This window comes from Peromyscus californicus, unplaced genomic scaffold (assembly GCF_007827085.1).
Source record: "Peromyscus californicus insignis strain IS unplaced genomic scaffold, ASM782708v3 Scaffold_17__1_contigs__length_78620276, whole genome shotgun sequence".
Classification (NCBI taxonomy): domain Eukaryota; kingdom Metazoa; phylum Chordata; class Mammalia; order Rodentia; family Cricetidae; genus Peromyscus; species Peromyscus californicus.
Window position 1 is genome coordinate 53,616,703 of NW_026294469.1, and position 23,939 is coordinate 53,640,641.

General features: G+C 45.7%; 1 protein-coding gene across 4 annotated transcripts in view; it reads left to right on the forward strand.

The window, feature by feature from the left end:
- The window catches only part of Nedd4l (NEDD4 like E3 ubiquitin protein ligase), a 344,790-nt gene that overhangs the window by 197,023 nt on the left and 123,828 nt on the right, over positions 1-23,939 (forward strand). For all 4 annotated transcript variants that reach the window (XM_052742322.1, XM_052742323.1, XM_052742326.1 and 1 more), the window contains 2 exons: positions 2,402-2,440; positions 4,787-4,840. In XM_052742322.1, the coding sequence (XP_052598282.1) occupies positions 2,402-2,440; positions 4,787-4,840 (93 nt within the window). The remainder of the gene's footprint in view (positions 1-2,401; positions 2,441-4,786; positions 4,841-23,939) is intronic.

The following is a 23,939-nucleotide window of genomic DNA, read 5'->3' on the forward strand; positions in this document are numbered from 1 at the left end:
TAAGCTGTAGTTTAAAGTTCATTTAATGAAATGGGTGGTAGACTTGGCAGGTGAAGGGGAATGGTTTGACTTGTAGAGTAACTGGTACCTGAGGAAGCAAAATGCTTAGTGCCATGAAAATACACAGGATGTAATAGTAATAAAGTTATACATGTGTCCGTGTGTCTTTTCCTGTTGTATGTGTGTGTTGTGCATGTTCATATAGAGAGAGAAATAAACATATATGTGTGGAGGCCAGAGGCGAAACTCAAGTGTCTTCCTTAACCATTTTTCCCCTGTTTTTTGAGGCAGGGTCTGTCACTAAACCCAGAACTTGGTGGCTTGAGTAGATGTGCATACCAGCGAGCCCCAGGATCCCCTGTCCCCTGCCTCTGGCATGACACTTGCTGAGAACTGCTCCATCCACTGTTTATATGGGTGCTGGGACTCAGCCCTTCATGCTCTTACAGCAAGTTTTTTACTGACTGATCCATCTCAGCTAAATTCACTCACCCCTATGTCTGTCTCTGTATCTCTCCATACACACACACACACACACACACACACACACACACACACACACACACATACACACACATACACACACATATATACATATACACACACACACACATATATATACACATACATACATACATACATATATATAAAAGTTCTTGGGTGGGGGTTGGGGCTGTGTTAAAAGTTGCATGTTTTCTACCAAGAATGCTAATTTGTGTTTTAGAGTTCACACACACACACACACACACACACACACACAGTTTCTGAGTCTGTTAGATAGTCTGATCACTTTACAGAATGTTTTCTGATTCCATGCTTGCTTCAAAAAGATTGCAGCCTTCCTGCTGCTGTGGAGATGCTTAGGATCTATGGCACGATCAGGTCATTTTGTGTAGGAAACAGTAATGCAGTGTCCTTCACCTGGCATTGAAACCAGCAGTGAAATCTGTTTGCAAACAGAAGGCAGTGTAGAGATTAGTGGGAGGCTGCCTCTGAGCACGGAGGCCATTGTTCCCAGTGTTAGGAACTGGCACTTGTTCCCAGTGAAGCTGGGACACCACATCGGAACAGCAATCAGGGGGCCTGGTCCCCTGCTGGACTAGAGCCCAAGGAGCACCCATGCCGGTGACCAGGGCATTACCATGTCTTTCATTCGGAGTGGCAGCCCTGCTTCTCCCTCCCTTCACCAGCTGGAGGGAGTGTCTCCGTTCTGGCAGCCAGCCTCCTGGTTAGTATGTGCTGTGCGGTGTTGTGCTGTGCTGTGCCGTGCTGGTGGGGGAGCTCAGGCTTCCTCTACCTGTGTCCCTGCTCCTTTGCTCTGGGGTCTCCTTTTGTCCCTTGCCCGCCTGGCAGCCCCTTCCCCTTCATTCCATGTTCATTCTTCCAGTTCGGGAGGGGAGCGTTCACCACCCCCAATTCCATCTCAGTTCTATTCATGCCCCAAAGTGCAGTCATTTAGGGTGGGGGTCTCTGGGTTTGGGGCGTGGGGAAAGTGCAGTTTGTTGTTGTTGTTGTGAATCAGGGTCAGTTGACCGTTGTCGTGGTGTGTTGTTTGCATGTGTGGTATACTGTGCTGGGATTTCCTCTTTCCCCTGTTAAAAGGTCAATGTGTTGATGACCTAACTTCATTTTCAGAATTTTTTTAGAGGTTGTTTTTACCTGACTTTTATGTGTGTGGTGTGTACTATGTGTGTGTGGTGTGTATGTGTGTATGGGTTCCTTCACAGACAGTGCTTCATGTTAATTTAGAAGGATGTTTTGTGCGGGCCGAGCACCAAAATTTTGTTGCTGCCGTCTTTCAGGATGTGTCTTTAAGGCGAATGGTCCATGAATGAAGAAGGTCAAAGGCTATCTTTTAAATGATTGCTTTGGGAGAAAGAAAAAAATTCAGTTGCCTTTGCTTACTATGTATGTGTGTGTGTCTGTCTGTGTGTCTATTAAAATCTCCTCGATATTGTTCTTTATACAAATATTCTTCAAATGTCAATGTTGAGAGCTTTCAGCCTTTCCTACTTGAGCACACACTTGTAGCAGGTAGACGGGAGTCAACAGAGTTTACTTCCTTCTTGACAGAGTAAATCGTTTTGAACATCATTCTGTCAAGGGAATTTTTGTTTTCGTCGCTCTTTGTCAGTAAGTCCCAGCATTTTTTCTTTGGGTAAGCTCGTGTAATTTATGGTTTCATAGTCATGAATCATGAGTTTCATAAATATAGTCAGTCCCTCCCCATCCATTTTAGGTTTATAGACTAGTCTCAAATAATTGACTAATGTTGCTTTTATTGCCATTTTGAAGATCACTCTTATGAGGAAAATGTTTGCACAAATGTGAAGCGTTTGTATTCTATTAGTAACTGTCGGTTCCAACACAGCTGAAGATCACAGAATAATCTCTCTTCCAGACGCTGAACCCGAAGTGGAACGAGGAATTTTATTTTAGAGTAAGTTTTTCTCATTTTGTAATAATTATTGCTATCTAGATTGATAGATCAAAACAGACTTGTGGAAAGAAAATGAGACAGCATTTCAAGTAAGAAATTTCTCTTAAGATAGGAAATGTTTGGGTTTGGGAGACTCAGAATGTGTCCCAAATTTTGAAAAATCTGTGGAGGTTTCAGGAGAAATAAAGGTCGTCAAGATATCATGTTATTTTTTTTTTTCACTCAAACTTTTCTTTAAAATAAGAAGAAAGTAAGTCTTGGGGTCTGGTTAATTTCAGTTGTGGGTTTGTTTTGCAACCTTTAAAAAATAAAATTTGAAGAAAAAGGCAGAAAGACAATGCAGTTTAAAACAGTAGTTGGATGATTTCTCTGTGATATGGATTATGAATTGCTCATCCAGAGTAGAGAGATAATTGAAAGGAAGCGTTATAAAGTCCCAGTGATGAGGCCAGGGATAGTTCAGTGGTAGAGCACTTGCCTAGCATTCTAGAGACTCTGCGTTGGATCTCCAGCACTGCCTCCCCACAAAAGACAGAAAATTACCAGTTATGTTCTGGATAGAGGAGAGAGATTTCTAATTCAGAGATCTAATGTATGCAATTACTTTCGATACCGAGTAGAGGAACATTTCCACAGCCTCCCACACCACCCACACCACCCACACCCCGTTTAGAACAGCTGGATACTGAAGGGGATTCTGTGAATTAACGGAGCCCAATGCTTGCTGGTGTTTGCTAGCAAATATTGGAAGTATTAAGCCCTTCAGCCATTTAACTGGAAGAGAAAAAGGAGGCCTTTCCCTTTTAAAAAATGAAAACGTGAGTTGTCTGAACACCTGTGATACTAAAAAAAAAAAAGATCCACCTCCAAACTGCTCCAGCTTAGGCCTTCTAATGCTAAGAACCACGCGGCCAGTATATCCCCTGCACACAGTCCTGGCTTCTTCCTTTCAGCCATGATAGGATTTCTGTGCTGCAAACTTGGATGACTTGCCCTGCATCTGTTTTCTCTTACGTTCAGAGCTGAAATGTGGCTCTGAGGTCTTAACACTTGGTAGATCCCATGTTCAGCCTCTACCAGATATATATTAGGTAACTTCGTGGAGGCCTGAAAAGCTGTTGGGGGCTGAGAATCTGGATCTTTATTAACACTCAAATACAGAAAGCAGTTTTCTTGTGAGGCTAAATCGTTTGCATTCCTTCCATTTGAAACATGTTGTATGAATTTTATTATACGTAAAACTTTTTCGATGAATCGGATCTGTAGGCACATTGCTGTTTCTGTTTTAATCTTTTTGAAAAGATCTTTGTCTTATTCCCTGCCCAGTTTCTTACTGAATGCCTAGTATGTGCCTGTTCCTGCTGTAGACTATTGATGCATTTCTGCTGGGTGTGCGACCCTTTGCCAAGCTGATGAACAGACAGCCATCTGTCTGCCTTCTCTGTTGCAAAGCTGTCTGCAGACACAGGGCCAGGAGCTGTCTGTGCTACAATCAAATATAAGTTCATTCCATGTTCCATTAGGAGCCCACGCCTAGCATTAGTCCCATCTCACTTGCCTGTCATCACTGCTGATGGCCTTAGAGAACTTGAGGACATCAAACGTTTGCAATCTCCTGGGTCCCTTTCCCCAAAATAAGACAGAGAAGTTCTCTCAGGCTGTTCTTCCCTGATTGACAGGCCAGAGTGTAAATAGCAACGCCCGGTGCCACGTCTGGCAGGATTGGTAGTTAGTCAGTGGCACCTGAGTCCACATGATGAAACACAGGTTAATTGGGTGAGTTTGGATAAAGAGAAAGAAAGAAGAGAGACTGACGATACTTAGGGCTGTGACTTTACCCTACCCCAGGGCAAGGCCTGCTGGCTCAGCATCCAGGCTTGTGTGCTCCTGGGCAAATTGCTTCACTTACTTGGTCTCAGTGATTTCTGTGTGAAAATGAAGTAGTAGTTACACCCTGTTGGCTTGTTGGAGGATTAAATGAGTCTATATAGTGTTAGCAGTTCAGGAAATCATGGTTGGAGGTGGGCACATGGTATAAAGCTGTTCACATGTTCATCATTATCATCTTTAGGCCAGTGAGTATAACACTTTGATCTACAGATATGAGGGTACCTTTGCAAAAGAGATTGGGGTTCCTTTAAGACTGTTAAGAAACAACAATAAAAGTATTGTCTTTTTCTGGTATGCCTGGATATTCGGGGTAGAATAATAGCAGATATGCAGGTCAGTCATTGGTATACAGTAGAGTTCAGTGTGCTAGAAATCATTCTTAATTTTTCCTGTCTCTTAGATCAAATTCAAAATGATACCTGTTGATTTTTGAAATATAGTTTCTGTCCCTTTTAGGTAAATCCATCCAATCACAGGCTCCTGTTTGAAGTCTTTGACGAGAACAGATTGGTAAGTCCTTGGTTTTGAGTTTTGCTTTCTTTCTTAAAAACTGAATTTTTCGGGTGGTGCCTTTGAGAGCCTCTGGGTCGCTCACAGCAGTGCACAGGCTCCCAAAGAAGACTATTTTTGACCCACTGTTCAAGTTCTCGATTCTGGCAAATATTCGTGTATTGCTAGGACAGAAAATGTATTTGGGTATGTATGTATTTTTTATAGTTAATAGTAATAAAAGTCACCTAAGATAGCCTCATCCAAACGCCTTATTATGCTTTGTTTGGGGAACACAAATGCAAGTTACATCTGTAAGGATGCCATCAATCTTGTAACCAAGCCTCGTGGCTGTTTAAAAATGTCCCTCAGAATACCACAGGGAGTTCACCGACAGCTCTATGGTGATTGTCTCTGGGGAATAGAAATCTAATTAGCAGTGTTAGAGGTAAAGCAAATCTCCTTAGCAGTTCAAATGAAACAGTGGTACCTTCTCAAGAAAAAAAATCTTAGAAAGTAATTTCCAAAGACTAGCATAGGACTGGAGGTGTGGCTCCGTGGCATGTGTGAGGTTCCTTTCCTCATTCTGGAAAAATCAACAAATCCATACAGGCAATAAAACCCACCAGAAGCAAAAGAAGAAATCCCACAGACATGCTTGAAGATAGCTGATGTAACATACATTTTATACATAGATTTATAATATATATGTAATTGACATTGAATATATAGTGTCTCTGTGGTGGTCAGAGGACAGCTTTGTAGAACGGGTTTTGTCCTTCCACTTTTGCATAAGTTCCAGGGACACAGGTGACTGGATTTGCATGGCCAGTGCCTCTATGGGCTGAGATATCTAGCTAACGCAGTGTTTTGTCTTCCTAAGAAACTAGAATGTTTACATCAAATCCCCATGAACCACATGTCCCAGTTTTGAGAATGAACATGATCAAGTTATATGTAAGTCTTGAAAGCACCCTCAAAGTGGGAATAACATGCAGGGCACTTAATCAATTATATTCCTGTTTACTGCCCTGCCTAAAAAGAATGTGTGTTCATGAACTCATCTTTCTACAGAATTCAATTGAAACTCCACAAATTGTAGAATAGCTTGAGGTTGACAGAAAGTCTCATCAAGAGGATTCTTGAGACAGAGTTATGCACTCCCTGGGTATTAGGGATGAAACAACTTCAGTTCAGAGTCTACATGTGATTAAATGCCAGTCAGGGAACACACAGGGTCCAACACCTGGTCATCTCAATGTCAGCCTGTGCTGGGGAATAGCCAGAATTTCTGCCCTTAATAAAGGATTGGTGGGTGGATGTAATCTGATGTGCTTGGCTTTAGTCTCCCAAATGGAAAGCTAACAGATTGTGCCTCCCAGCCTAACATCTTTCCAGTTACAAATACAGGATCATGGTGGCTTTGTTGAAATGGAATGTGTCTTTTGGGGAGTGATCCCTAGGGGTACTGAGTAACTCCTGTGTGAGTTGCTCAGTGTGCTTCCTGTCTCTCATACTGTCATCTAGCAAGAGCTAGTAACTGAGCTAGTGACGGTCATGTAAATAACTTACTGCACAGGCTGTAAGTCTGTGCAGGGACAGGGTCTCCACAGACGAACACTTACCCTCGGATATGGGGAGGGAAATTGTTTGAAAATGAAGCAGTGGTCAAACTTGAGGAGAAAGTACCTCTTAATGCTCTTCTAGGAAGAGAAATTTACTGCTTAAAGAAGTATTGGATTTGCTGTTTGTGTGATCTAAAATAATGATTGCAGTTGAGTGACCTTGCTGTGCGTAAGAAAGATATCTCCAAACCAGACGGAGGCTTTGAATACAGAGTATTTTCAGCACTGTGAGCAGTCATGTTTTGTACGTTAGGCTTCGCCTTGCCCCAGGCTGTCCCATGTGGCTCCTATGCATAGAATGCCATTGGCGCTGGCTTCTTTTCTTTGTTGGCTGTTAATCCAGCAAAGACAATATGTGACTGGAGTCTACTTGGAAGTTCTGGCATTGAGCAGACTAGAATCTAGGTCTCACAGAGGTTATTTTTTTTGCCATTCAAAACGCTGTGCTTTTCCGAAACAAGTTTGTGTGTGTAAACACGGGGTTGCTCCACCACACCCTCTGCTCCCGAGCAGTTAACAAAGACATGCTTTGTAGATTTTAAAATAAGTTTTTGTCACTCTTTGCAGCCTGGTATTTTCCCCTCTTTTTTTTTTTTTTTTTTAAGTCCCACCTAAATAAATCTCTTTGTTAAGGAACTGGTGTTTCTGGATCAGAGGAAAAAGTATATTTAAAATACAGAGAGTATTTCCAGGTTCATTATGGATCTCTGATGACAGGTTTTTTTTTGGGGGGGGGGGCATTCACTTTTTGTTCTCAGGGTTTTTTTCTGGCTTGTTGCAGACAGCAAGATTCTAGGTTTATGGCCCAACTGTGGTAATCATGCTGGGTTCTCCCTGGGAAACGACTCCAGGCGTTTTTCTGTGTGGTATTGAAGTTAAATTACTACAAAGCCCACATCCCTTCTCTCTCTCTCTCTCTCTCTCTCTCTCTCTCTCTCTCTCTCTCTCTCTCTCTCTCTCTCTCTCTCTCCCTCTCCCTCTCCCCCCCTCTGTGTGTGTGTGTGTGTGTGTGTGTGTGTGTGTGTGTGTGTGTTGAGAGAGATTGTTTTTTCCAACTGGGTTGCTTTTTTCCCTGTTAACTGCTGTGTCTGGCAGTCATATTGTATGTGACACACACACATCCCCCTCTTTCAATGAAGAATGTTTATAGTAAGTAGCAAGAGCTGGACCCGGCTCACAGCTGGCCGTGCAGTGCTGTGCCCCCAGTGCCTGCGCTTGGCTATTTTGTTACTTGTAGATCATGGTCTAATTATTTCCCATTAAAGGGACACTAATTCCGTAGGGTGTGTAATCGTATTTATAGTACATTTTATTACTTTGCATTCCCTCGTGGTAGTGTGGTGATATCATAACAGAAACATAACATTTGATGCCCGAGAAGGTTCACCCTGCAGCCAAGCTGTATTTCACTTGTTCTTTGGTGTGGTGGGGAGGTGGAGGACATACCTTTTGCGTGCTTGTGCCTGTTGCAGAGTCCCTGCCATCAGCGAGAGAGAGAGAGAGACCTGGTGCTCTTGGTAGTTGGGAAAGCATTGCCCTGGGAGTGTGATGGGTCAGATTTACAGCGGCATGGCTGTGAGTGCGTTTGCTGCCTCAGTCAGCTGCCCGAGCTCCCTGCTGGGCCGCCCCTTTCTGGCAGAACAGCGGCAGCTGGGAAGGTGCTGTTTCAGGCTCTGGCTGTTCAGAGGGGGGTGAAACAGCAAGAGAGGGGAAACTTCCCTAAGTCCAGAAGCTGGCATTGGAGGGGGAGCAGGCGGTCATGTGTCTCTGGCCATCCTACCCTCTGTCACAGAGTAGATGAGAGCTTTTTGCTCTTATCCAATCATGCCTGGAATGCTGCTTGCCACTTGGGCTATTTCTGCTATCTGTCGCTCTTGGTGCCGCAGTGCTAACGGTTTGGCAGATGGGACACTTTTTCTTGGAGTTGGTGTCTTTGGGTTTTGACTTCTGGCATTGCTGGGCCGGTTGTCGTTCGCCCTCTCCCTCCTGGCCCCCCTGGTCACCATGGCCCATCGGCTTCGGTTTCATTTTGGCTCTGGCCGCAGCAATACGGCCCCCGAGTCTGAGATCCTAGACCAGGAGAGAGAAGAGGACTTTTTCATGGCATTCCACACGCTGCCACGGAGAAGCAGCCCGCACCCCTTCACCCAGAACACAGGGGGAGACAGCGGCCTGCAGGAGGGCGTGGGTGCTCTCAAGCGCAGCTCATCCATGTTCATACCGCAGCTCCTGGCCGGGGTAGACACCAGGCCCACCCGAAGCTCCTCGGTGCAGATCTCCCTGCAGCGCAAGGCCGCAGACGGTGCCACAGACAGCTGCGGGCCACCCGAGGGCCCTGACGACAGGCCCCCGAGTGCTCAGGCTGACCTCGGAGACCAGGCCGCGGCCACAAGGGTCTCCACGCAGATCAGCTCATCGGAGCCCTCTCCAGTGGACACTCCTGGAAGCTCCCCTCCAAGGGCGGCCTGGGACCCGGGGACCCTGATCAACGGCACTTGTGAGCACCGTGGTCAGTGTCTCCGCCTGGCTGAGGATACAGAGGAGGCCACCCCAGGCCTGCGCATCCAGCACAGAGCCTCCAGTGCCGACGTGCGCCAGGTGCGGCTGCTGCCCTTCGGCCCGGATGGCCAGGCAGAACCCAGACGCTGGTCCCTCCAGCATGTTCCGGATGCTTCTGGAAACTCCGGGAAGCGCTGTTTTGTCTTTCAGCTGCAACAGCCCCAGCAAGGTGCCCTGGGGCTGGGCGGTGACTTCAACTTTGGCTTCACGGGCACTAAGGGGGACAGGTTGGTGAGGTATCCACGCATTCGGCTGGAGAGGAGCACGTCGTACCCCACCCAACCCCGAGCAGGCCGGGTGAGCCCCACCGAAGATCGAGGGACCCCAGAGGCATCGCCTCGGGCCAGTAGGATGGTCCCCGAGATCCGCAGGACAAATTCAGAGAGGTCCCCGCAGAGTCCAGGGTGCATGTTCAAGATCAGGCAGGATCAAAATGCAGGGCAGCAGCATTTCCGAATTCTTGTGACTCGGGGCCCTGAAGAAGCTCCCCAGAACCAAGAGGAGACTCCCAAGAGCCCTGGACACCCTGGAGCTGGTGCTCCGGTAAGTCCGCAGGCGCACGTGTTTGAGAGGCTCAGAAGGGACCGAGCCAACCCAGAAAGTGCGGTTATTTTGCAGCCCAATCCTCTAATGAGGAAATGTCCCTCGCTGTTGGAGAGAGTGGATCCCAGTGTTTTAGTAGTGGCCCATGAAGCTGGTTAGCCTTTCAGAAAGTATCTTTTCTGTAGGTCCTTGACGTCAAAAAGCTCCACCTGTTTTGGAATCCCTTTTTAGTTTATTTTCTGAATGAAAGAATTTTAAAAATTTATTTCTTTTAAAAAATGTATTTATTAAAATTAGTCTGCTAAAAAACAAGTCAGTGCCTAAATGTGCTGATGTTGGGAGTGATGAAACCTTGCTTGGAAATACCGCCCCTGACACCTGTCAGGTAAAGCCGAAAGGCTGTTGGGAGGGATCGGCACTTGAGCCTCTTAGTCAAGTACATACTTGCTTCTTCCTAATGATATCATGAGTCTTCATTATAAAATTCATTGTTGTTGGTTTTCATGCCATTAGGTAATTCTGATAAAAAGTAGTGTCACTTTAGGGGCAGTGGAAGATGTGTTTTGTGGGTGCAGGTTGGCAGTGGACCAAGTTAGAGAAAGCCATGGTGAGGACCTATCTCACAGCAGCGTAACGTAGCACAGCCCACTTGAGTGCCTAAGCCAAGGATGCTGCTGTGGTCTAGTGTCCTGTCTCCAGCTGTGGAAACAGACTCCTTAGAGAAGACTCTGGCTACACCGCCTGTGGTTTTTTGCTCACTCCCTTTCGGTGAAGTGTGTACAGAGAGACAGCTGCTGACCACCCCAGCCCGTGATAACACTTCAGCTACGGCTCTTCAAACTTGTCTCAGTCAGGTTTCCTGGTGCTAGCTGTCAATCATTGAGTATTTTCTCAAAGAACAACCTCCTGTTTTTAAATGGTCCCTCTCCCAGAACTTCATGTGATTGTTAGGTTTAGGATAGGATGGTGAGATGCCTGTGGGCCTTTTTAGTTGGGGTTTCAGTGTGTCTTTTTAAAGTAGGTCTCTGAGTTGGTATCCTAGAAAACTGTGGCCCTTTATTGATTGGTGTTTGGAAGTGTTTCTGGTGATTCAAGCACACTTTATCATTCCTCCATCATTGATTTTTTTTTTCACCCCTGTAAAGGTATAAACATGTGAAAGGCAAATGATTTTTTTCTCTTCTTTTCTTTATGTCGGTCAAGTCTTGTACTTTTTCTTGGTCTGAACTGATACAGTTTCCTCTACTATGATACAAGTTTTAGTGAGTTTTAACTGTAGTTTGTTTAACCGACCCCCAAAGAATCACCGTTGAAACAGTTTCAAACTTTATTAGCACAGTTGTATGTTCAGCCAGGTACACCCACCAGTGAGGAGTGCCTTTTCTCAGATTACGGTGGCCGTTGAAAACCAGGTACACCCACCAGTGAGGAGTGCCTTTTCTCAGGTTATGGTGGCCACTGAAAACTGCATTGTTGTGGTGTTCGGGTATTGAGGACGGATGCAGTTACATGACCAAACCCTCAGTCCAGAATTTCTAATAAAGTTTTAGAAGTAATGATAATATATCCTACAGTTATGTAGATTTTAAGAAGGGCTCTTCTAACTTACAAGAACTATGTAGAACCGTGGTTCTCAACTGTGACCCTTTAATGCATTTCTTCATGTTGTGGTGACTCTCGGCCATAAGATTATTTTTGTTGCTACTTCATAACTGTAATTTTGCTACTGTTATGAATTATTATGTAATTATCTGATAGGCAGGAATGACCCTATGAAAGGGTCAGTCAACCCCCGGGGGGTTGTGACCCACAGGTTGAGAACTGATGATGTTGAGGAAGAACATTCTGGAAGAAAGAGCTTGCCTTGGAGACAAAGTGCTTCCTAGAGAATGGTTTTTCATAGACATGTATTTTGGATATGTAAATAATTAGCACATGGTTGGCAAGCCAAAGCTTTTCTTTAAGCAAAAGCCTTTTTCCTTAAGAGCAAGGAAGCAAGGAAGGAGGACCTGGTCATGTAATGGAACTGTCTGCCCACTCACCATTTTGTATGTTTGTCATAGGGATCAAGGGTGTTAGGCTTGGCCAGCAGCTGCCTGGGCCTTATTTATATTGAAGGAAAACATCCACTTGGGCGCATCTACAGTCTGGTTGCCACTAGCCTCTAGCAGGGTTTCAGATATCTGCTGCTTTAGTCTAAGGACTTTTCATCATTGGTTTAAATGAAAAATTAAGTACAATTGATTACTCAGTCTGGGTGTGAGTGATGTAGAAAACCTTTCGATTTGAAATGCCTTTTGTACAGTGTGTGCCTGCCGAACATCTGGTGTGACCAAATCTAAAAATGTTAACTAGTTAGATACTTAGAAAGAATACAGGGGAATTAATTCTGTATGAGGGTAGACTCTCCCAAGTCAGCCACCATCCATAAAGCAAACTTTTTCTTAAAGGCATCAGCTGTAGTAAGGTAAATGCCTCCAGGGTTTTAGAATTCATCCTCTAGGTCCGAGGCATTCTTAGAAGTCTCTTAATGAATTAGTGACTGTCTCAGATTAGATTTTTAGTTACCAGTTTCTTGACTGCATTCGAGTTATCCTGAGAAGGTTGGGCCATCTTGAGTCACACACAACCACCAGAACTGCTATGCTCTTAATTTTCCAAGCCCGAGGAGCCAACTTTCTAGTCTCGTTGATATTATTAAGTGTTCAAGGTCTTCCATGTATGTGGAACGCTGGTAGAGGCTAGTGGCAGCCAGACTGTAGATGCGCCCAAGTGGATGTTTTCCTTCAATATAAATAAGGCCCAGGCAGCTGCTGGCCAGGCCTAACAACCCTTGATCCCTATGACACACACACAAAATGGTGAATGGGCAGACAATTCCATTTATGAAGCATCACCCTAGTTATTTAGAAGGGCAGGGGAGTTCTTAATTTCTTGCTAACACAAGGGGTTGTAAGTAAACAGAGGGAGCAGGGCCCAGGACCGAAAGCAGGAGTTCTTACAGCTGCCCCTCACAGTCGTTGAAGAGAGAGGCTTACCTACCACAGGCCCTCTGAACTTCACTGGATTCTTCAGTAGCACAGTGGCTTTGGGGAATACACACGAACCTCACTGGGTGACAGAGGGATATGCGAAATGTTTTTTTGTTTTTTTGTTTTTTTTTTTGGTTTTTCGAGATAGGGTTTCTCTGTGTAGTTTTGGTGCCTTTCCTGGGACTCGCTTGGTAGCCCAGGCTGGCCTCGAACTCACAGAGATCCGCCTGACTCTGCCTCCCGAGTGCTGGGATTAAAGGCGTGCGCCACCACTGCCCGGCTGCGAAATATTTTTATCTGGAGAGAATTTCAGTTTGAGTGTCCCAGAGAAGAGGCTTTTACAGAACAAAAAAATGTTAATATTAGGGTGTTTTTTTTAACTATAAAAAACACTTGGTCAATCAAAATTTATAGCCATCGGTTTATTTTTTTTTAAAAAAAAGCATTGTAATGGATAAGGGGAAAGTTGTATTCCTGTAAGTGACTTTTGTTTTGTTTTTGAACAGATGCTGTCAGTTTCGGTTTTTCCCTCTCAGGTGTATTGATCTCTCTCTGTGAGGTCATATGTGAGAATAACCCAGCACTATATATGACTTGATTTCACCGCTTTTCACAGTGTTGTAACAGTTGTGTAGGCAGCACACGGGGCCGACACTGGCTAGTGTCTGTCACCCAAGACAGCTGGTCCTTGGAGTGGCAGCTCATGGTTTTCCACTTCCCAGTTGAAGAATCTTACTCTTATTTTACTAGGGAAGTGTGGTGTGGGGCATAGCCATCCTACTGGGCTTTGTCACCTGGCCTGTGGAGCATGGCTAATCCACTGTTTGAGATGAAGACATGAGATGGCATCGTGTGATGGCATTAACACTACTTGTAGTCTGTAGTAATTTAGGTGACTATGCTGAGAATGTACACGCACACACAGCGCGTACTCGGCCTAAAGGCAGTTTTAATGTTCCTTGTGATTCAACCTTCTTGCTGAAAAGTTGGGTGACCACCGTGGAGCTTTTACAGCACTGTCCTCCTAGAGGTAGGAGGCGGCTAGGGCCCTCAGCAAGCACTTGTCTAGCTCTGGGGCCTGGGATGCTTAGACCCCCCTCTTCAGCATGCTCTGTCATCAGTGAACACATCCAGTACTCCCCAAGCTCCTATAAAGTGTCATTCTTATTCCTAGTCAAGAGTTAGTAAGGCTATTTCTGCACAGGAGCTGGACTCGGGGGCCGGGTGGTACCTGTGAACAGTCAGTTCGTGATGAACAGGGCAGCGTGTGTTGATGGCATATGAGGACGTGTCGACCTCGGTGTCTAACCCGATTCTTTTCAGCCGTCATCAGGTCTTTCCTAGTCACTTGTACCCCGAGTGGCCCTATAATAATTCAGTTCTTAAAAAGAATTGAGTAAAGGACTTTTGGTTCTATTTAATGGAATTTTGTTTTGTTTTGTTTTTAATCTTGCAAACATTTTGACTGCGGATTTACTTACTTTGGCCGTGACGTTTTGCTGTGATGGATTTCCAGTGGGGAAGGTCACTCACACTATGCATAGGCTGAGGCATCTGTGTGAGACTTTAAAATGAAGGTGCTGCCTCGATAGATCCTGCCTCACAGAGGGTGTGCTGGGATGGTGCAGCTGGATAAGCCTTGAGGTAGTTTCCAGGTCTCTAAAGTCTATCTCTCATCTCCTGAAACATACTAATAAATTTAGCTCTCTCTTCATAGGGGTTTATAAGGCCAAAAGGCATTCATTCCTTACGAGTTATCTCAAAGTGTTAGATCCCTTGCATGGTCCTGTTTGGTTGGATATCTTTATGTGGTCAACACTAATCTGAATATTCCTACTACTTGTGCAAATCGAAGCCACCAACTGGATTCTGTTAATGAAAATAATCCATATTCTTGCTAGAGGGGCTTAACCAAAAATCTCTAGCCACACATTTTTCTTTAAACTCCTAGCTGTGCCACTTGAGACAGTGACGATAATAAGGCGAGGTGAAACTCACAAGGGACGCTGACATGGTTGGTTAAGGACACAGTGGCAGGAACGACATTTCTTCCGTAAATGCCGGAAGACGGGCAGTCCCAACCTGGAAGTGGCCGGTGATCATTCAGAGATTTATTAGCCTGTTACAGTCTTCAGATTTAATTCGCACAAGAGGTGTAGAAGGGTACAACCTGCCTAGGAGAGACAACCATAGACAAGAAGCCACCTGCCATACATGCCCCTCTCCAGGCATAAAAAGGAGGGAGCACTAAGAAGAGAAATGGTAAAGAGTAAGTGAGATTGCCGGAAGGGTTTTACAGATACCCCTTCCTCTGGTCCATTGTGTAATTATGCATGATGTTGTGGCGGAGTTTTCTTCCTAATTCACATGATAGCTCCCCATCGACTTTCCTGAGCCAGCTGAGGTACAGAGGGGATGTGCTTTAAGTGACACAGGTGGCCCGGTCTGAGTGGGCCTAAAAGAAAGTCTCTGTGTCCTGGCCAGTTTGAGGCTGTGTGTGTGTGTGTGCCCTGAATCCCAGTGTCTCTTAGCAGCACCATGTTTGAACAGGAAGTTAATTTGGGGGATAGAGGGTGGAGTAGATTGAATTTCAAAAGGCCTGCTTCTTAAATGGGGATCATTCTAGAGCTGTAGCCCTTTCTGAGACTTGGGGGTCAAATGCTCCTAGTTCTCCACCAAGGGAGCCCAAGAGATCAAGATATAATTAATTTGGAAGGAGCCCTGATTCCATTGATTTGATAGTTGTTGTTAAACTTTGAAGCTGAGATACTTTGTATCGCTAAGGCTGGAAATGTACTAGGGAAAGAGTTTAGAGTGTCTGAGCCCGAGGCCCTGGGCTCTTCCTCAGCAAAATTGGGAGGGGGGGTGAACGATGACTTTGTAAATAAAGTGCTTTGTATTGGTTCCTCAAGCACAGCTGTCCTTCATTTTTCAAAACCGTTCAGTGTTTAAGTATTAGTAAAGAGGATGAAATTCTACCATGGAGTAAGAGCGTAAACGTTCCTCTGCAAATCCACATTTCAGAAATCCTAAAGTTTGCACGGCCAGTTTTTATAGGTGACCAGGAGTCCTGTGGCTCTCACATGTTCATCACTTGGAGGCATCTGTCTCGACTAGAAGCTCTTCTTTTTAAGGGCTCTCTGTGCTGGGCTTAGTTAAGTAGAGAGGTGCCTTGATTCAGCTAGGTCCTGAGAGGAGGAGGGTGGTTCTTTTTGTTCTAGAGATTTGAGAAGTGTAGTCCTTTAAAATATATTTAATGGCCCATGCATGTTGCATTTGCCCATCTCCTTGACTTTTTAAAGCTTCATGCCCCCCACTTCTTGAGTTTTTTCCCCTGTTCCTTTAGAATGCAGGGCCATATATGTTTATGTATCACTTACAGAGGAAGCAAAATGCTTTGGTCCAGATTTTTATAATTTGAGTTGGGTGGATACTTGAGATATATCAAAAATATTGGAATCATTTAAATATTTTAAAATCAAGTCCCCCCCCCCAAAAAAAAATCCCTATTAAATCCGATGAAGACCTGTTACCCCAAGGTAACCAATCATGAAAATACAATTGAGACATTTCCCTATGAATTTTGAGACTCTATTGCCGAGGAAGACCACTGGAATGCAGCTTACTGCCTCTTGGCAGAGATAGTTTAAGTTAAAGAGCTATTTTAAACATCATACCTAGAGTTCAGGGGGCACAGGGCCATACTGATCCTGATGAACGACTCATTATCCCTGTAAAAGCAGGAGTTGCCCATGAATGAGAGATGCTAAGGTGACATGGGGTGGTCCTTGCCCACAGTGGCCTTGTACTCTCAGAAAGCTTCTGATGCAACACAGGGAAACTGAGAAAAAGTAGATGCCACATTGGCCCAGTAGATACTCACCTAGGGACTGTGATGCCACAGAGGTTTCCGACTCTCCAGAACCCAGGAGGAGGTGTGACTGATGGACAAGTGTTAGGTAACAGTTTCCACTTGAGATTAAAACATTCCATGCTGCAAGGAAGCTCCTTATACAAGAAGGCAAACAACTCAAAATAGCGTCTAGAAGTCCCTGAAAGTGGCCAGATTCACTAGGCCCCTCCCTCCCAGAGCAAGTAATAATGACGGCTAAGACTCACTCTCAGACAAGCAAAACTCTAAAGAAGACTCAGACCAGACCTTCTGCCTGGAAGAGGTTTAGACCAACCGAGTCACTTAGAAAGACTCTTCAACCTGTTGAACCACCTGTAGGCTGTGCAGTATGCTCCAGGTCCCCAGCTTTTAGGAGCTGTCACCTGTGTTGGGGTGGGCTTTGGTGTCTGAGTCATTTCTGCTCCTATAAGTAACCCCAATTGGTTCTTCCAAGTTGGACTTTGATGGTATCCGTACTTGAGTCTGTCATGGGTTCCTTATCGGGGGTGAGCAGATGTCCGTGTAGGGTCTCCCCAGGAAGTTTTGTTACACCACAGCAAGGCAGCTTGTAAAAAAAGGTACATGCAAAGAAATCAGTATTTCATCATGGGAATGAGAGTACATAGTTTCTTTTTTTTTTTTTGGTTTTTCGAGACAGGGTTTCTCTGTGTAGCTTTGCGCCTTTCCTGGAACTCACTTGGTAGTCCAGGCTGGCCTCGAACTCACAGAGATCCGCCTGGCTCTGCCTCCCGAGTGCTGTGATTAAAGGCGTGCGCCACCACCGCCCGGCAAGTACATAGTTTCTTAATCTAGAAAATACCTGAGTCTGGGGTGAGTGAGGGTGAGGGTTGGAGTCCTTCTTTGGTCGGGTACTAATTGGGAAATTTTGAAAGAAGATTGCATTATATATACATATATATTGCAATATATACGCATATATATATGCACGTATTTTTAAGTCAATGATAGAAAAGCTGTAGTCACACCTTTCCCACTTGCTATTGAGAACTGAAGGGTTAGCCTGCCAGGAGAAGCCCAGACAGTGGTGTAGATGCAGTTCTGTGTGTGGCATCTGTGTCCTGGTGATGGAGAAGAAACATCCCGGATGGCTCTAAGTTCTCTAGTTCAGTGCCTTTTGTTTTGTTGGAGTATTCTAGATGTCATGGGGGAAAGAGTGGCTCATGTTGTTCTGACTTGTGCAGCCATGATATTTATTCAACCCTTTTCCAAAACCTTTTTTTTTTTTTTTGACCGATGAGACTTTTATCTGCTTGAACACATAGGTAGGACCCGCCTAAGACCAATAAGAAAGCTAAGTGAAATCAGAAGCTTTGCTTTCAAGCCAGGTACCACCCCAGATTCTGGGACCACATCAGGGGGCAGACCCAAGCAAACCTGCCCTCCTGCCGTCTCCTCCTGTGAACCGCAGGGACACAGGTAAGCAGAACTAAGTGTAAAGCCCAGCAGAGGAGAGGATGGTGAAGGTCTCGGAAAGGGAACCAGCGCAGGGATTCCATGGGGCAGCCAAGGAGAGCCACCTTGGGTGATGCAGAAGCACATCAAGTCGATAACTGGGAGGAGATGCTTCAGAGGGACAAGTGTGGGCAAAGGACTCGAATAAAGGGAATGGCAAGGAGGTGCTAGGTGTACATGGCGGTGCACAAGGAGGTGCTAGGTGTACATGGTGGTGCACAAGGAGGTGCTAGGTGCACATGGCTGTGCACAAGGAGGTGCTAGGTGCACATGGCGGTGCACAAGGAGGTGCTAGGTGTACATGGCGGTGCACAAGGAGGTGCTAGGTGCACATGGCGGTGCACAAGGAGGTGCTAGGTGCACATGGCGGTGCACAAGGAGGTGCTAGGTGCACATGGCGGTGCACAAGGAGGTGCTAGGTGCACATGGCGGTGCACAAGGAGGTGCTAGGTGTACATGGCGGTGCACAAGGAGGTGCTAGGTGTACATGGTGGTGCACAAGGAGGTGCTAGGTGCACATGGAGGTGCACAAGGAGGTGCTAGGTGCACATGGCGGTGCACAAGGAGGTGCTAGGTGCACATGGCGGTGTACATGGTGGTGCTAGGTGCACATGGTGGTGTACATGGTGGTGCTAGGTGCACATGGTGTACAAGGAGGCGCTAGGTGCACATGGTGGTGTACAAGGAGGTGCTAGGTGTACATGTCGGTGCACAAGGAGGTGCTAGGTGTACATGTCGGTGTACAAGGAGGCGCTCGGTGCACATGGTGGTGTACATGGTGGTGCTAGGTGCACATGGTGGTGTACATGGTGGTGCTAGGTACACGTGGTGTAGAAGGAGGTGCTGTGTACACATGGTGGTGTACAAGGAGGTGCTGGGTGCACATGGTGGTGTACAAGGAGAGGCTCTAGGATCATTCCTGTTGCTGTGCTAAAACCCTCTGACAGAAAGCAACTTAGAGGAGGAAGGATGCATTTGGCCCCCAATTCCAGTTTACAGTCCATCCCTGCAGGGAAGTCACAGCCGCAGAAACCTAAAACAGCTAATCATCTCACATCCGCAGGCCAGAGCAGAGAGAAATGAATGCATGCATGCTTAGTACTCAGCTCACTCCTTCTAGTCTTAGACAAACCAGGAACTAAACGGAGGGCCGTGTCTTCCCATATCAATCAAGACAAAACTACATAGATGTGTCCACAGGACAACTTCATCTAGACAGCTCCTCATTGAGACTCTTACCAAGTCATAATTAGAGGTAAATTTCATAGATGGTGTGCAGAGCCCATCATGAAGTGGCATCGTCATGGGGGGCACAGATAATGGAGCATGTGGAGATGGAAGGCCATAGGAGGACTCCAGTGGGGCAGAGATGGACCACAGGGCCGCTGCACTAAGGGTGTTCGAGGCAATAGGAGCTGAGAGCCAACGGGAGAGACAGACTGTTGTAAGCTCATGTCCCCTTCAAGGATGGAAGGTCCTGGTCCCTGGCTTACATTGCTATCTCCAAGCCTTCCCCCACCTCCAGTTATTCCCCCACGTACCGGGGACAGTCATCAGTTCTCTGAGGAGGTCAGCTCACCTCAGTATTTAGCCTGCCATTTTCTTTTCGCACTGCCTGGAAAATGGTGAGCTTTTATGCTCCTCCAGGGAGTGTTATTTCAAGATGTTTTCTGCTGCCGTGTCATGCCGGGATGTGGGTGGATGTATTTTTGCAGCTTTGCACCAGAGAGCCAGCTTCTGATTTGCAGACTGCACTTATTATGGGGCATATTGTCCATTGATGAATAATGCGTGGGCAACAAAGCAGATATATAGCTTTTAAAATAGCTCATTTATCCTGCAAGTTTCACCCCCCAGTGTGAGGCAGGCTCTTCAGAAGCATTTTTCTGGGATCCGGGTTGGGAATGTTTTCTTCAGGTTCTGGGTCATCAGTTCATCCTCTGCCTGTCACACATTTTCTTGGTCAGCTGAGGACTCCAGGGTGGGCAGACAGGCTGTCTGAATCCCCTGGAGAGAAGGCTTAGGGGAGGAGGAAGTTGGAGCGGCTGCTGAGGAAATAGATGCTCCTTTGAGCTACTGGAAATATTCCTTGTAAATGTATATTTACAAAAAGGGGGGAAATAGACAACATGATTTCTATGGAAGTCCCATGGGTTTCGTAAAGTAACCGAAGCCAGCTGATCCTCATTTCTGTGGCTGAAGAACCAGGCCTGTGTAGGGGTTCTGTGTGGGAGGAGGAGAGGTATCTTGAGGCAGGGAGGAGCCTCCCACTAGGCATAATGGGGCTTGAGAGCATTCCTTCAGTGGTCTTGGGCACGCTGGGCTGAGAGGGGTGGAGTGATTGGTACACAGCTCCCTCTCTCACCCACCCTGCGTCCCTCGGCAGGTCAAGGACCTCCTGTCACAGCAGCCTCGCTGGGTGTTGTTTTCCCTTTGCACAGAGTTCTTGTTTTGCCTGGTGTGTTGCAATCTGCAGGCAGTGGCCAGGTGACATCTGTTGGAATGCTGATGTGTGTTGCCAAGCAAAACAGATGCAGGACGATTTGCCAGAGTCGGGAAGAAGGGAGAGTGGGAGGTAGGGCCTGTTTGGGGGCAGACAGCAATAATGGCAGTATTTAAAGACTGGAGGTCTAAGGTTTAGTACCGTGTGGCTTTAAAGCCCCTAGGAAAACTTTGTAACGTCATGCCAAGCGTTTCCAAGCGAATTGAGTGGCCGTTTCATTGCCCATCCTGCATCCAGAATGGTGTTTAAATGGTCCAGCCCAGCAGACGTGATTACATAGTAACATTTTGTTTTCTGTAAACCACTGGCCACCAGATTTTCTTTTTCTGATCTGTGTTTTTGTTACTTTTGAAACGGAGTGGAATAAAACCGAGACTGGCATGGAATTTGATCCATAACTGAGGCTGGCCTTGAACTTCCAGGCTTCCTGCCTCTGCCTCTAAGGACTGAGGTTACAGAAGTATGCCACTGTGACTTGATGCACATATTTGGTGGTAATTTATTGATATGCTTGCCAGTTTGCTGACTCAACTCCCAGTGGGCTAAAATCGGCTCCAAACAATGCAGACTGGACTCACAGAATTGTACTGATTATGATTATCCAGTATGAAAAAAATACACTTGTGGCCAGAAATGGGTTTGTTGGCCATGAAGGAGTAAAGGGGTCCATTAGTCCCTGGGGTACATTAGTTACTTTTCTTGTTGCTTTGATAATACTGGACAAGAAGCAACTGAAGAGAGGGAGGGTTTACTTTGATAGACATTTCAAGGGGACCCAGGCTGTCATGGCAGATGTGAGTGGAGGCCTCTGGTCACATTTCATCCATAGTCTGGAACCAGGAAGTGAGCTGGGGTTATAAAACCTCAAAGCTGCCCCTGCTGACCCACTTTCTCCATCTAGCAAGTCTCTACCTCCTAAAGGTTCTCTAATCTTCCCAAACAGCACCACCAGAGTACCAAGTATTCAGACACGTGAGCCCAGGAGAGACTTTCCATACTCCAACTGCAGCAGAGTGTTATCTCCTGGGGTTATACACAGACAATTCCGATGTATAGTCAGGGCTGAGATCAGCCAGGTAAGCTGGTGCAACTGCCAGTGTAGACCTGTTTGGTTAGTAATAACCGTGGATGTGACAACACCCTTCTGTTCTTACCTGGCCTTCATCACCCACAAGCGCCTGCATGTTGTGTGGTGCCTCTCGCTGGGCACGGGGATGTGCTCCACAAAATGAATTCAGGATACAGCTGGGCGACACCTCTGCCCTCAAGGCAACAGGGTGCTCTGTGGAATATCTTCAACGTCTATGTAATAGAGCTTATCTCCTGGAATAGCTTAGAGGTAAAAGAGGTCAGTTTCCAACTCTAAGAAGTAAGTGAACGTGGGGCTCTAACTAGCCAGGGCCAGGCCGGTCTGTCCTGTTGGAACCTGTGCACGAATGCCCTTTCTCCCGGTCGCTGCGTTATCTCGCGGCTGTAAATATTAGCTGAGCACATTTTTGTGGCTTCTGAAACTCCACTTCTTGAAAGAGAAGGCCCGTTGTTAGATTTTTGTAATTTCAGACTGAGTTGGGAAGTGGTTTCTTCTTGGTTGTTGGAAGCAGAATATTAAAAGTAGAAGAGAGGGTAAAGGTTCCTTGAGTCACTTTTTTCTGAACAAGGTATTATGGTTCCTTGTCCAAGGGCAGATATACAGGTAGCACCAGAGTTTGGGTCTTAGCGGGCCTGATGCCCAAACCACCCTCTTCCTGATGCTTGGGGTTTCACTGTGGCCAAATCTGGGCCATCTATAGTCTTTATTGAATGAACCATGAAGGGAGAGCTTGACTTTCAGATTGCCCAATAGCTCACATGTTTACATTGCTCTCTTGGATGCCATTCTGAGTAGGCAGTCCCATGCATGTCCCAGGGTTTTTACTCAAGGTGACCTTTGTGACATCTAATCTATATGACCTGGTTATTCTTAACATCACTGAGCATGTCTGTTAGCAAAGCTGGAACTAGGGAGATGACTTGGTTGGTAAAGTGTCCTGCAAAAATAAAGATCTAAATTGATTTCTAAGACTCCCGCTCCAAAAAAAAAAAAAAAAAAAAAAAAAACCTGGACATGAGGAGAAAGGAGATCCCTTTGGTCCCCAGCCTGTGAGCCTAACCTACTCAGAAAGCTGCAGGCCAGCAAGAGATTCTGTTTAAAAAGATGAGTGGTACCTGTAGTATACCTCAGGTTGTCCTCTGGCCTCTGTACACATATACTCTGGTGCACACGTGAACTGCATGTGCACACACACATATACACACACACAGACAGATAAATGCTGGTGGAGACAGGCACACACTTGCTGCTGTTGGATGTCCTCAGGCACCTGTGATGTCAGAGATGTTCGGAGCTCCTCCCTGAGTTCTCTGCTGAGCCAGGGACACTTCTTGCAGCTCTCAGAACAGAGGCCTCGTGTGATTTGCTGCCTTTCACCTGCTGAGGATGGAGAAGGCAGTGAGCTAAGTTTGCACGTCGTTCAGAAAGTAAGACATGCAGGCTCGAAGGGAAAATGAAGTGGTTCTGAAGAAAGTGCCTTTCTTTCCTCTCACTTTTCTGGTTCCCTCTTCGTTTTATTGAGCATCTCTGCAATAAGAGATTTTTAGAAGGTTGGATGCACAGATTCAGTAGGATCATTTGATCCCATTTACCACGAGCTGTAGTGGCTGGCCCTTATTAATGCTTAAGAACCATGGAAATGAGTATTAGCTGTTTTTGTCACTACTCCCTCTGAAAGAGGAGACGGGAATTCCTTACAGATGTTTAAGGGTTGAATTTGCAGCAAATCTACCTGCTGAGCTGTTATCAGCAAACAGGTCTTAATTCATATTTCTTGTGGCCATGTAGGAAATGTCATCCTTTCAGGATTAATGAATTTTGTACCATACTATAATGGAGGAGCCTTGGGGGGAAAATCAATAAAAAGTATTCTTTAAAATTTTTTATGGCTCACTTGACGACCAGCATCAGCAACTTTTCTTTTTATGACTTCAGGTTAAAGGACTTTGGAGAGGCAGTGGTTCATTCACTTTTATAAAGGCCACAGTAAGAGTACTCTTGGGTAATGGTTACCTTTCCTCTGACTGTGTTTCTTAAAAAGTGTTCTCTCTAGTCTTCATTAAACCCAAGGAGATGTGATTTTAAGTCACTTTTTTAGACACATGCTAGAAAGCAAACAGTTTTAAAATGATTTTTTTTTTGTTATTTTGAGACAGCGGTCTCATGTACCCCAGGTTAGACCTCTTGTTTTCCTGCCTCCACCTCTGAGAGCTGGGGTTATAAACATGCTTGACTGTGCGCATTGTGTCCAGTGATGAGGATCAAACCCACAGCTTCCTCATGCTGGGCAAGCATTCCACCAACTGAGCTACATCCTCAACCCTAAATAAATTTTAAGATAACTCATACTAAGTAGCCTTTTCCAAGAAGGCTGAGGTCAGTGTAAATTGTGGAGATTATAAT